Source organism: Catharus ustulatus, chromosome 27 (genome assembly GCF_009819885.2).
Source record: "Catharus ustulatus isolate bCatUst1 chromosome 27, bCatUst1.pri.v2, whole genome shotgun sequence".
Classification (NCBI taxonomy): Eukaryota; Metazoa; Chordata; class Aves; order Passeriformes; family Turdidae; genus Catharus; species Catharus ustulatus.
In genome coordinates, this window is record NC_046247.1 from 4,271,841 (window position 1) to 4,285,149 (window position 13,309).

The following is a 13,309-nucleotide window of genomic DNA, read 5'->3' on the forward strand; positions in this document are numbered from 1 at the left end:
TTTGGAGCTGCAGTCAGCAACTGCTAAAAGCATCCTGTCCTCTCCCAGAGCCTCCACCAGGAGATTTCCAACCCACCTCAAACCCTGGGATTTCTTCAAATAAAAAAAATCCATGCACTGCAATTTCCCAAGATTCCCAAAACAGCCCCAAACCTCCTCATTCCATTTGGTATTTTTCCAATAAATCACCAAGATTTTTTCCAAGATTTCCTCAGGCAGCCCCAAGCCTTGATATTCCTTCAGTATAAAATCCATCTGCTGCAATATTCCAGGATTTTCAGATCAGCCTGAAACACTGGCAATTCTTCAATCAAACCATCCAGGTGCTGCGTTTTTCCAAGATTTTAAAATCAGTCCCAAGTCCTGATATTTCCTCAGTATAAAATCCAAATGCTCCAATATTCTGCGATTTCCAAACCACCTCAAATCTTGGTGATCCCATCAATGTTTCTTCAGTAAACCATCAAAATGTTTCAACTTTCCAAGATTCCTAAACCAGCCCCAAATCCCAGTGATTCCACTGTTATTTCTTCAATAAACCATCAAAGCACTGAAATTTTCCAAGATTCCCAAATCCTGATGATCCCACTAACATTTCTTCAATAAACAACCTGAATGTTTCCATTTCCCAACATTCCCCACACCCTGATATTTCCTCAGTATAAAACCCAACAGCTGCAATATCCCAGGATTTTACAATCAGCCTCAAACCCTGACAATTTTTCAGTTAAACCATCAGCGTGCTGCAATTTCCCAAGATTTTAAAATCAGCCTCAAGCCCTGATGTTTCTTCAGTATAAAATCCAAATGCAGAAATATTCCAAGATTTCTGAATTGGCTTCTTCAATAAAACCATCCAGGTGCTGCAATACTCCAAGATTTTATATTCAGCCTCAAACCCTGATAATTCTTCAATAAAACCACCCAGGTGCTGCAATATTCCAAGATTTTATATTCAGCCTCAAACCCTGACAATTTTTCAGTTAAACCATCAGCCTCGAGCCCTGATATTTCTTCAGTATAAAATCCAAATGCAGAAATATTCCAAGACTTCTGAATTGGCTTCAAACCCTGATAATTCTTCAATAAAACCATCAGTGTGCTGCTGTTTTCCAAGATTTTTAAATCAGCCCCAAGCCCTGGTATTTCCTCAGTATAAAATAAAACTGCTGCAATATTCCACGGTTTTACAATCAGCCTCAAACCCTGATAATTCTTCAATAAAACCATCAGTGTGCTGCAATACTCCAAGATTTTATATTCAGCCTCAAACCCTGATAATTCTTCAATAAAACCATCCAGGTGCTGCAACACTCCAAGATTTTATATTCAGCCTCAAACCCTGACAATTCCTCAATAAAACCGTGGAAATGCCAAGATTTTCCAGGCGCTCCTTTGGCTGCTCCCCGTCCCCGGGGGATGATTTGAGGTGAAGCCGGGGGTTGTGGGGAGCTGGCTGCGGTTTTCCCCGGGGAAGGGGATGGATGATGAATGATGGATGATGGATGCAGGGCTGAGCCTTGCTCGGCTCCTCCCTCTCGATATTTATTCCTGCGCCGAGCTCCGCGGCTGAATCACCTCGGAGCGAGCGGGCAGCGCCTTCCCAGCCGGTGAGTGCCGGGGGAAAAAGGGACACGGGGGTCCGGGAGGGATAAATCCAGAGACACAAGGAAGGTTTGAACTGCCTCTTTCCTTGCCCTGGCTGCCTAAAAATTGATATTCTATAGCGGTTTTTTAAAAGCCAGAGCCCTGCTCCTCCCCGGTCCTTGTTTACTCAGCGTTTACTCAACGCTGGCGTTGGTGGGGGATTTCTTCTCCGAGGTTTTGCCTTTTTCCATCTGCTCCCCCGTTGTTTGGGGAGGTGAAAGAGAAAGGAGCGAGGGCGAGATTTTTAAACCCAGAGGTGACGTTTTGAGGGAAATTCCGATCCCCAGAGCCTCAGGCCGGAATTTTCACGCCAGCATCGCCAGGAGGGTCGGGACGCCCCCACCCCCGAGCATCTTCCCACCTCCACCTTCCCCACCTCCCTTCTCCCCCTCCCCGGGGCCTTTCCCAAGGTTATTTCCAGGGGTGTTTTGGCAGCCGGCTGTTGGTTTTTCCCCTCCAAAGCGGAATCTCCTTGCCAACACCGAGCCCGTAATTGCTGCTTGCGATCGCTCCTCGCAGCCTCCATTTTCCGCCAAGGGAGCGCAGAGTTCCTCCAGCAAGGATAAAAATCAGCTCCGGCACAAACCACCTGAATTAATTCCTCATTTCCAGCATCCTCCGGTTGGGCGAATTTGGGGGAGGAAGGTTAAAAAAAAATTATAGATCGAGTGAATTCACGCATTTAATATTAATGTCATGGTCAGGCCATAAATAGAATTTCCGAGCAGAGGGATCCCAGCCCCAGATTTTTCTTCTCCGAGAGGAATCTGTGATTTTTTTCCTGGGAGAAAAAATTCTCCCGGATTCCCAGGAAGCAGCTCCTGATCCCCATCAGGGGTTTGTGCCAGGGAACTAATTTATCTGGGGCGAAGCTCGTTAATTAGTGCCTGTGCCCTGTTTATCAGAGCTCTAAAAGCAATTAGAGGAGCAGCTCAGCGCTGCCAGGCGCTGCAACATTCCAAAATTCTTAAATCAGCCTCAGACCCTTCGATTTCTTCCATAAAACCATCGCAGTGCTTTGCCAGACCCCCTCCTCATCCAGGGCCTGATTTATTTTTTCCCCCCATCAGAACTCACAGCGAAGAGTGATATCTCCAAAATTAAACAGAAAAACGGGAGAGTTTGCTGCCTCTTCCTCCTCCGTTTTTAATTTTCCCGAGCACCCAAGGGGCTGGTTGTTTTTCCCAGCCTTTTTGCTATTTTTAACCCCCCTGATCTCATCCCTGCCCCCAGCGGGTGGGTGCTGCGGGGTGAGGGAGGCAGCGAACCCTCTTCGGAGCGGGCACCTTGAGCCCAGATTTTTCCATGAAAAAGCAAATGCCAAGCCTGGAATTCCTGCCTGTCACCTTTAGGGTCTTGCTTAGGATCCCACCCAAAATGCTGAGCTTGAAGAGCTTTAATTCAAACATTTCTGGACATACAAACAGATTTTTTGGGGGGCATGGGAAAGGGAGAAAAAGCATCATTAATGAACCCAAAGAGAATAATTTGTTTTTTGTGGCCCATAAAGGCGTGTGTAGGTGGCAACAGGAAAAATTCTGTTTTAAACAGAGGCTTGTTTGGCCATTTTGGCTGCTCAGGAAAGCTCAGCATCTCCTGCCAGCCTTCAGGTTATTCCTAGGGTAAGTCCATAGCAAGCTGCTGAGAAGAAAAAAAAAAATTTAAAAAATTTAGGAGCCAAAGGGAATTGTTCCTTGCTGTAACACGAGGCAGAACAGGGATGCTGTGAAACGCCCACCCACACCGAGAACGCTTCTCTCGCTCTCCCCAGCAGGCAAGGAGCGATTTTGGGGAGACAAAAAATCCCTTTTCCATCGCTGCACTGGCACATTAAACACAGGGGAGCGGCGATTCGGTGCCCTTGGCATTGCGGGGAGGCATCCGGAGGGGTCTGGCGGCTCGGGAGGTGTTTCAGGAGGTTTTTCCCGAGGATTTGCAGCCCTGTGTGGATTGTCTCAGCCGGATTATGCAGCCAGGGAGGGGATGGCTCATTAGCCCCCGGGGTTTCAGCCTTGCCAGCCCCCCGGGTCGATGTGGGAGATGCTCGGAGTGCCAGCAGCAAACGCTGAGTCAGTGCGCGTTGAGTCAATGGATGTTGGCAAACACCGAATTCCAAAAATTCCGGTTTTCACCTAAGGCCTGGCGCCCATTAACAGGAATTTGGGGTAAAACGCGCTGAATTTGGGAAAAGAAACCCCCCGGGGTCAGGCTGGGCGTTGCCCTCCCGGCAGCACTGAGTAATCAAAGCTTTGGGGTCGGATCCATTCATGGCGCCGATCCTGGCACAGCAGGAATCCCATTGCTGCCCTCAGACTGGGCAGGTTTGATAAGATAAGCGGAGTTTTACCTCAAAGTCAGGTGAAGCATTTTCTCCCAAAAGCTTTTCTTTCACCACTTAAAGCTACCATTGCCAGCAGCAGCGTTCTGTTGGGGGGATATATAAAAATACATATATTTAAAAAAAAATATATAAATACACATGCACACACACATAAAAATACGTTTATCAATACATATATAAACCTATATTAAAATACATAAATACGTATATAAATACATAAATATGCATATATAAATAGATAAATACGTATATAATACATATATTCATAAATACTTCTATATATACATTTATATATATAAATACACGTATTATAATTTCTATATATAAATACACATATTATACACACACATATCTATACATATATATATAAATATAAAATAATTTACATTTATCTGTAAATAAAGGGTTTGTGGAAAGGAGGATAAACACATTTTTAGTCCAGTGCTGTTTATTCTGCAGTGGGATTTGAGGGGCCCAGCCGTGTTTTGTGTGACCCACAAGGCAGGCAGGGCTGGTTGGGGGTGTGGCCCTGCCCTGACGCTGTCCTTGTCCCCGCAGCCATGGCCAAGCTCCTCGGCACCCGCTGCCTGCTGCTGCTGCTGCTCCTCGGCGTCTGCACCGACATCGCCTCGGCCAAGAAGGGCAAAGGCAAACCCGGCTGGGGCGGGGGGAGCCATCGCCAGCCCAGCTACCCCCGCCAGCCCGGCTACCCCCAAAACCCCAGCTACCCCCACAATCCGGGCTACCCCCACAATCCAGGCTACCCCCATAACCCCGGCTACCCCCACAACCCCGGCTACCCGGGCTGGGGACAGGGCTACAACCCGTCCAGCGGAGGGAGTTACCACCAGAAGCCCTGGAAGGCGCCGAAAGCCAAGCCCAGCTTCAAGCACGTGGCGGGGGCGGCGGCGGCGGGCGCCGTGGTGGGGGGCCTGGGGGGCTACGCCATGGGCAGGGTGATGTCGGGGATGCACTATCGCTTCGACAGCCCCGACGAGTACCGCTGGTGGAACGAGAACGCCGCGCGCTACCCCAACCAGGTCTACTACCGCGACTACCGCGACCAGCGCGGCCCCGTGCCGCAGGACGTCTTCGTGGCCGACTGCTTCAACATCACCGTCACCGAGCACAACATCGGCCCCGCCGCCAAGAAGAACGCCTCTGATGCTGGAGGGGCCACCAACCAGACGGAGGCGGATCTGGAGGTGCGCGTGGTGACCAAGGTGATCCGCGAGATGTGCATCCAGCAGTACCAGGAGTACCGGCTGGCCTCGGGCACGCGGCCGCACCTCGCCGACGCCTCGCTGGGCGCCCTGCTGCTCCTCGTCCTCTTCGCCCTGCACTAGAGCGCCCCGCGGCTTCCAGGTGTCGCCCGTGTCCCCGAGGGGTCCCCGCCCCGTTCTCGCTTGCGGTTGGTTTTGGTGAGGAGCACCTGGGGCGCTCCCCGGAGTGTCTGGTTCAGGCAACGGGATGAAAATTTCCTTTTCTGCCCCAAACGTGTCCCCAGGACGTCGCTGGAGCCCAAAACCGCGGCCACCACCTCCTCCTCCTCCTCGGGGCCACCCCGAGAGGGACCAGGCAGAGGGGAGCTCTCCTTGGCATCCCTGCAGGAGCGTTTCCAGAAATCCTTTTTGATAACAGGCAGGGTTTGATCTCACCCCTCAGTCCCCACACCCCCTGTCCCTGGGGCACCCCAGCACCGCAGGGCATTTCAGAGGGGCAGTGATGGGGTTTTCAAGCTGCCAGGTTGCAATTTGAACTGTTAAATCTTAAAAAAATAATTCCCTTCCCCGTGTACATGAAGAGCTGCCACTCCACAACCTGCATGCTGCAAACTGCCCCCTGCAGCAACACACCAAAATAAAGTCATTTTCTACTCCCTGTCACAGCGAGGCTGAAGCACCAGTCAGTCTTTAGAGGCAGAAAATGCTGCTGAATGCCCCAAACACCCCCAAAATGGTGTTACAGCCTGAGAAAAAGCTGTTTTGGATGCCCTAGGTGACAAGTCATGTTCATACTTCAGCACCTGGACCTAAAGGACGTTAAAATGCTGCAGAAAGGATTCTCAGGGGGGTCAAGCACAAGGCAAGAGACTGAAATCGGCTAAACCATGCTGGTACAGCAAACAGCATCGGGAAAATTGGGCTGGGAAGGGAGATGCTTTAAAAAAAAATCACATTTGTGAGTAATTCCTTTGCCCTGTGGAAGCAACGGGTGAAATTCTTGCTTCTGGTGTCGATGCTGGGCTGGGGACGAGCTGTAACATCTGTGGCGCTGCGCTTGTCGAACCGAGCTCGATTCAATATCTTTCGTGTTTTTATTTTTTTTTTTTTTTTTTTTTTTTGCAAGGCACTGAATAACACTGTCCTAAATGAGATATTTTTCCTTTTTTTAATTTTGGTTGTTTTGCATCGGTGTAAGCTAAGTGAAGATATATTCTATATATTATATACAAATCTATATAAATAGAGAGAAAATTAACCTTTCAGGATACCCACCGGAAAAGCAGGGCTTTGAGGTGCCCCATACTTTGTGATAAGCGGATGTTTTGTAAACCCTGTCACGGTGCATGCCCGGGATTTGCCGTGCTGAGCCTTTTCTAAGTGTTCCACGTCTGGTACAAATTAAAACGGATCAAGCCAAGGTGCCCGGCAGCCTCCTTCGTGCGCCAGCCCCCGGCCGGCCCCGCAGCCGCTGAGCAGAACAGAAGCGGCATTTTCCACATTTTCCACATTTTCCACCCTCCCTGTCCTCCCTCCCCGGCCTGAGGGAGCCTTTGTTCCCTTCCAGCACCAAATTTGGCCCAAACCCCACAATCCCAGTTAACCTTTTTTCCTCCCCTGCTCCCACCAATGGTATCGCTGCAATCCAAGAAGTGTTTTCTAATTTCTGTCTCATTCCAGTTTCTGTCTAATAAAGGAGTTTTTACATTTGCTGTTTCAGTGGCGTTAAGCCCAACCCAAACCCTGCTTAATCATGGAGTCCTGGACACTTTGTGAGTGCTTTGGGTGGAAGGACCTTAAATCCCACCCAGGGCCACCCCTGCCATGGCAGGGACAGCTCCCACTGTCCCAGGCTGCTCCAACCTGGCCTTGGACATTCCAGGGCTCCAGGAGCCACAGCTTCTCTGGGAATTCCATCCCAAATCCCATTTCAATCTCCCCTTTCCCAGTGGGAAGCCATTCCCTGTGTCCTGTCCCTCCATCCCTTGTCCCCAGCTCCTCCCCAGCTCTCCTGGAGCCCCTCCAGGCCCTGGAAGGGGCTCTGAGCTCTCCCTGGATCCTCCCCTTCCCCAGGTGAACATTCCCAGCTCTCCCAGCCCAGCTCCAGAGCAGCCCCAGCAGCTCCACATCCTCCAGGTGAGGTCCCAGCTCTGCAAAATCCCCTGGAGCTGCTGCCCAGGCTGGGGATCAGCCCAGGCTCGATGCATATCGGTCTCAATGGGATTTATTTCCATTTATTTGCATTTCTGAACCAAAGCCCCAGCTCTGACAAGCTGCAGCCCCGCATTAGGAAGAGGAATTCCCCCAAAAGCAGGGAGGAAAAAGCTTCACCCCATCCAAAAGGAGGGGAAAAAGGAATGAAGGAAAAAAAATAAATCCCTCTATTTTCAGAGATGAACTCGTGGGTATTACCAGGAAGAGGCTCCCAGCGCTTGCACCATGAACTCTCCTGGGGAGGGTTTGACCTCAGCAGCATCAGAACTATAAATTTCTAATTTTCAACCCCAAACTCCCCATCTTCAATTCCCTCCATTCCAATCACGGGAAACACATTGGCAATGCTCAGATGAGCTCAAAAATAACATTTCCTCCTTCCTGCACGCACAGCACCGTGGGTTTTTCACCCATCACAGGGGTTTAGGGCGATTTTTGGAGCCATCTGCTCAGCAGGGAGGGTCAGAACTTTCCTGGCTCTGGGAATACCCAAGTGGGATGACAGGCTCTGAACTCTTGTGTCCTTTAAGGACAGCTGGATCAAATAACCCCTCTGGGCTTCCTGGAGTGATCTGTTGGAGCAGAGAAATTAATTAATTAGCTAAACACTCCAAATCCTGGAGTGTGCACAGGAGCCAGGCACACAGTACTGTCTGATTTACCAGGATGGTAATAAACACACCCCAAAGTGTAAATACAATAAAACCCGAGGTTGTTTTTTTTCAAAGTCTTCTCCAAACCTCTCATCACACAGTGCTTTATCTCCACAAATAAACACCTCCCGTCCAGGCAGACCAACTGAATACATTTTTCCTGCCTGGAAAAAGCCGTAAAAAGAGGAATTTTGGTGCACAGCTGCCCAGTTTGCAGAGAGCTGGAGGAGGAACAGTCTGATTTAGAGGCTTGGGATGCAAAGCAAGAACCCGGACCTCAGCCGGGGCTGATTTAATCCCTGTGGCAGCTCCGGTGTCGGGATCCCGAGCCAACAGCTCCATCTCCCGTCCGAACGCAGCTGCAGCGCCCAGGGCTGGTTTTACACGGCTGAATATCCAAAAAACTCCGCTCCACGAGCCGGCTGAGCTTTGTGCCGCTCACTCGGTCGCTGTTTGGCAGCTGGGAGCTGCCTGGTTGTGACTCCACCACTCACCTGGAAAGCGCATCCCGAGGGATCTCGGTGTCCGGGGATGCTCGAGGCTCTGCAGGCAGAGAGTTTGACCCCAGAACTCCTCAGAACGAGCTGATTAACCAGGGTCTTAATGGCTGTTAAGATTTTTTTGGTGGTTTTTCTTTTTTTTTTTCTGCAATGGGGGCTGGAAATGAAACGGGGGGAAACGGAGCTTTTGTGTTGGAGGGACCTTAAATCCCATCCAGGGCCACCCCTGCCATGGCAGGGACACCTCCCTCTGTCCCAGGCTGCTCCAAGCTCATCCAACCCGGCCTTGGACACCCCCAGGGATCCAGGGACAGCCACAGCTTTTTTGGGAATTCCATCCCAGCCCCTCCCCGCCCGGAATTCCTTCCCAAAATCCCATCTAACCCGGCCCTCGGGCAGTGGGAAACATTTCCCATGTGAAAAACCTTCCCACGTCAGAAGCATCCCCGTGTCTTGCTCAGTGATGGGAGGGGAAAGGCAAGGAAAAATCAGGAATGTGATTTAGGAAGTTCCTGCAGCATTTCTGAGCTCAGATCAGGGCCAGGAGCAGAGAATGCTCGTGAGGGATGAACACTGAAGCTTAACCCGGGTCTGGATGCAAAATAAATGGTGGGAAATGCAAATCCGAGCTGTGGCCGGGGGTTCTGCCGGGCTCATTCGGTGTTTTCAAATGAGCCCATTAAATAAGAACCCCTCGGGGCATTGTAGGCGTGGATGGGTTTGTACAGCCTAAATTAAAAGTTGCTCCTCAGCCAGGGATGCTGATGGTTTGGACAAGGCTGTGGCCTCGGGGACATCCCTGCTTCAAAAAGTTGCTGAATCCTTTAGGAGCAAAATTACTTATGTATTATTTTAAAAGAATATTTCAAAAGAGCCCCCCCAAAATTAAATATCTGTTGCCTGGGGTTCAACCTCGCCGCCTCCTGGGGAGATGATAAGGACATTCACATCCCCAAAAACCTTAATTCCCAGGAGAGATGACCCACTCACAAACACCCAGCCTCAAAACACCCTCAGTGAGCACTCACCTGCTTAATTAATAAGATTTATAAGATTAATAAGATTACCTGCCCAGAAACTTTTTTGGGATAATTTTCCACCTGGCACCGCTTTATTTTCTGTTCTCACAGCAATGGTTGGGATGCTGTGGCTAAAACCTGTATTTGGGGAAGGTTTAACCCCCCCAAGAACAGGGATTAGAGAAGAAAAAGCAGCTGCTAGAGGACAAAACCTCCCTCACTGCTCCTTTTCATCTCTTCCACGCAGGATTTGCCTCCTCTGTGACAAACACAAATCACCCGAGAGAGGGTCAGTCCAACAGCTGGGTGTGTTTTGGGCAGGAAATGCTGAAAATTGGGTTATCAAGGATTGGGACGGATCCCTCGGAGATTCCCATTCCCTACGCGGCTCCCGCTGCTAAAGACGATGCATTTGGTTGAAATCAGAGGATGTCTCAAGGCCAAACTTTATTGCAAGGCGGAGGGCTCCGTTTCTAAGTCCCACACCCCCCTCCCCGCGAGTCCCAGCGCTCTTCTGGGGGGAAAGGAGCGGATTTTGGTAAAGCCGTGCAACGGGAATCCAGGCTCGGGCATCGCTGCGGGTGCGGATTTCCACAGGTCCTTGCAGGGCTGGCTGTGCTCCGGTGCGGTCCCGGCTGGGTTCTCAGCATCCATCGGTCCCGGGTGGGGTTCGCAGGATCCGCGCTGCTCCCGGTGAGCACCGGGCCACATCCAATCCCCCAGGCAGTCATTTCTCTCAGAAACACCTCCGGGCTCGGCCGGCCGGGGGTCCCGGTGCCCCCTCAGTGCTGCAGCCCGTGGCTGACCAGGCAGGCTCCCGATGCCAGCAGCAGGGTGAGCCCGATCCCGGCGCTCCGCTCTCGGGGGGCTCTGCTGGGGGGTCCCCGCTTTCCCCCCAGCTCGGGCCAGCCCCCGGCGTGGAACCCCCCCGCGGGTGGCGGCTGTCGCGCCGCCGGGATGCCGTGACCCAGGCGGGACGGCCGCGGGCGACCGAGCAGCCCCATCCCGTATCCCGCGGCAGCGCCGGCCGCGATGGCTCCGGCAACCTTGGAACCGCGGCCCGGGGCGCCCCCTCCTCGGGACACAGCGCGGAAACCCCCGCGGAGCCCCCCGGCCCCGGGGCTCCTCCCGCCGGCCCCGCTCCTCCCGCCGGCCCCGCGGCGGCCGCCGGCAGCGTCGCTGAGAAGGGCGAGCAGCAGCATCACCGCCCAGCACCAGGCGTGGTCCGGGGGCCGCATCCTGCCCCACCTGCGGAGCAACGAGGGGCGCTGAGAGCAGCGATCCTGGCCCCGAGCAGCGCCTCTAACGGAGTTCTCGCTTTGAGTGGATTTTTGTGTTTAATTGACTTATTGGAACCTCGCTGAGTCACCTCCGAGATGGGAGGGACCCGTAACGACCCGGCGGAACTCTTCGGTGGGTTGGTTGGTGAGGAGGTGTTGGGTCACAGGTTGGACTTGGTGACCTCAAAGGTCTTTTCCAGCCTGGTTCGTTCTGTGAGTCTGTGGTTCTGTGGGTGTCGGAGTCTGTGAGTGTGTGATTCTGTGAGTCTGTCGTTCTGTGGGTGTCTGAGAGTTTCTGGTTCGGTCAGCCTGTGGTTCTGTGGGTGTGTGAGTCTCTGGTTCTGTGACTGACGTATGTGGGGAGGATCGAACCCCCAAACTTGATCTTATTATCACCAAGCTAACCTAATGTCTTTTAACTCAATATATTATCTCTATTTATCTCAGTATATTATCATCTCTGTTTTATGATTTATTTATCTATTCATTTATTGTCAGGTCACTACGTGTGTGTATATATAAAATTATATAATATATATAATTATATATATTATATGTTTATCATATATATAACAATGTGGTCAATAACCAATAATTTCTAATAGAAACCATTAATATATAATAATAGATAATGTGTATTATATTCTTATATTGTGATATTGATAAGTATTATATTGTTATTATATTTTTCTCTATTCATACATATTTCTATATATTACATTGATATGTAGTTAATGCATTCCAGTGGAAGGTGTCCCTGCCCATGGTGAGGGGTTGGCCTGGATGATCTTTAATGCCCCATTCCAGGATTCTGTGATTGAACTCATTACTGCACATTTTTACCTCACCCCATACTTTTACCAAGCAGGGAGGGCGGGCAGGGTGGGGCAAACAAACCCTCCCAACTCCCCAAATTCCCCCAAAGCCTGGGGCAAACAAACCCTCCCAACTCCCCAAATTCCCCCAGAGCCTGGGGCAAACAAACCCTCCCAACTCCCCAAATTCCCCCAAAGCCTGGGGCAAACAAACCCTCCCAACTCCCCAAATTCCCCCAGAGCCTCCATTCCCATCAGCAGAGCACAGCAGCCCCGGGATGAGATCCTGGCCCCGTCCCGCCCCCCGCAGCCCTGGCTGAGCAGACAGACTCATTGTGCTGAAGCTGCTGAGCCATCGCGGGCCCCAAATCATCCCCAAAACAGCCGCGGCCGTGTTGACAAAAGGCTTTTGACAAAGCAGAGCCCCCCTGGCCGGCAGCCCCGGCCGTGGCATCCCTGTGTCAGCGATTCCCTCCCTGCTGGAAGGTGCCAGGCCTGACCCCAACCCCCCCCTTTCCAAACCCAGCGCTTCAAAAATGAAAATCAGCCTTGATTTATTTAATTTGCCTGGTTTTCCTGCCCTACTCCTCCAGCTTTGGGGTTATTTTAAAGAAAGCACAGAGAAGTGTCCCCCTTCCAGCTGTTGGCAGCTGCACCACCACTGAAAACACCACAAAACTGGATGGCAAATCCCACGAAAAATCCCGACACAAAGATTTTTCCCTTCCTATTTTCCCTCCTCGCACTTCCCCAAACTTAGGGATCACCAGCCAGAGAAAATCCCAGCGCTGGAGCATCCTGGGGCTCCTCTCCCCATCCCAACCTCCAGCTCAGGTGTTTATCAAACCCTTCTGATTTTCACCTTTCTCTGCACCCAATTCCTTCTCTTTTCACCCCACAAATCCAAGGGTGCTGCCCTTACCCGTGTGCCAGGGCCGCTGCTGGCTCTTGCCGTCTGTGCCCGCCGGGCTGGGCTCGCTGCGGACTTTTCCGGTGGGATGAGCGGGGACGATGCCCCTCCTGCGCGGGGAGGGATAACGCGGTGGGCTGGCTGAGCTCTGGGGACAGCTCAGCTTCCAGGAGACCAAAACAATCCGAGTTTTACCTTTGGGGAGTGAAATACCCAGAGGATGGAGCCTGCCGGCCCCGTGCCTGGGAATAAATCATCCCTGAGAGCTGGATAATATTCCAAATATCCCCAATATTATCAGAACTAGAACTCCTCAGTGCATGGCTCCTGTGCACACTCCAGGATTTGGAGTGTTTAACTAATTAATTACAGTAATTTCATGATTATAAGCTGCACTGAGTATAAGCTGCACTTCTGGGTGCCAGCAACTTTTCATTCTTTGTCCATACACAAGCCACACCTGATTATAAACCACACATTACAATACAGAGTGTGATAAAAGGTTTCTGTTCTATCACCATCTGTTGAGGGTGGGGGCAGTGATCCTGATCCCTGTGGGAGATATTCTGCTAATGGGCATCCATTGAAACCAGCTGGGGCAGTGTTCTTTATCTTTTCACAGCCCATCCTTCCTCCAGCCAGTCATTTTCTGCTCATGGCCATTGAGTCCCACTGTGGGACTGATAAAATTACTGCATCCCATTGGG

At 51.3% G+C, this 13,309-nt stretch overlaps 1 protein-coding gene across 1 annotated transcript; it reads left to right on the plus strand.

Moving 5' to 3' along the window:
- Window positions 1-1,534: 1,534 nt before the first annotated feature.
- On the plus strand, window positions 1,535-6,918 carry LOC117007834 (prion protein). Its single transcript, XM_033081242.1, has 2 exons — window positions 1,535-1,610; window positions 4,547-6,918. Exon 2 carries the CDS (start codon window positions 4,549-4,551, stop codon window positions 5,332-5,334), a length of 786 nt encoding a protein of 261 aa, XP_032937133.1. The 5' UTR covers window positions 1,535-1,610; window positions 4,547-4,548; the 3' UTR covers window positions 5,335-6,918.
- Window positions 6,919-13,309: the final 6,391 nt, after the last annotated feature.

Excerpts from the sequence above, each read along its gene's own strand:
- LOC117007834 (XM_033081242.1), top strand. The coding sequence starts at position 4,549 with ATGGCCAAGCTCCTCGGCACCCGCTGCCTGCTGCTGCTGCTGCTCCTC.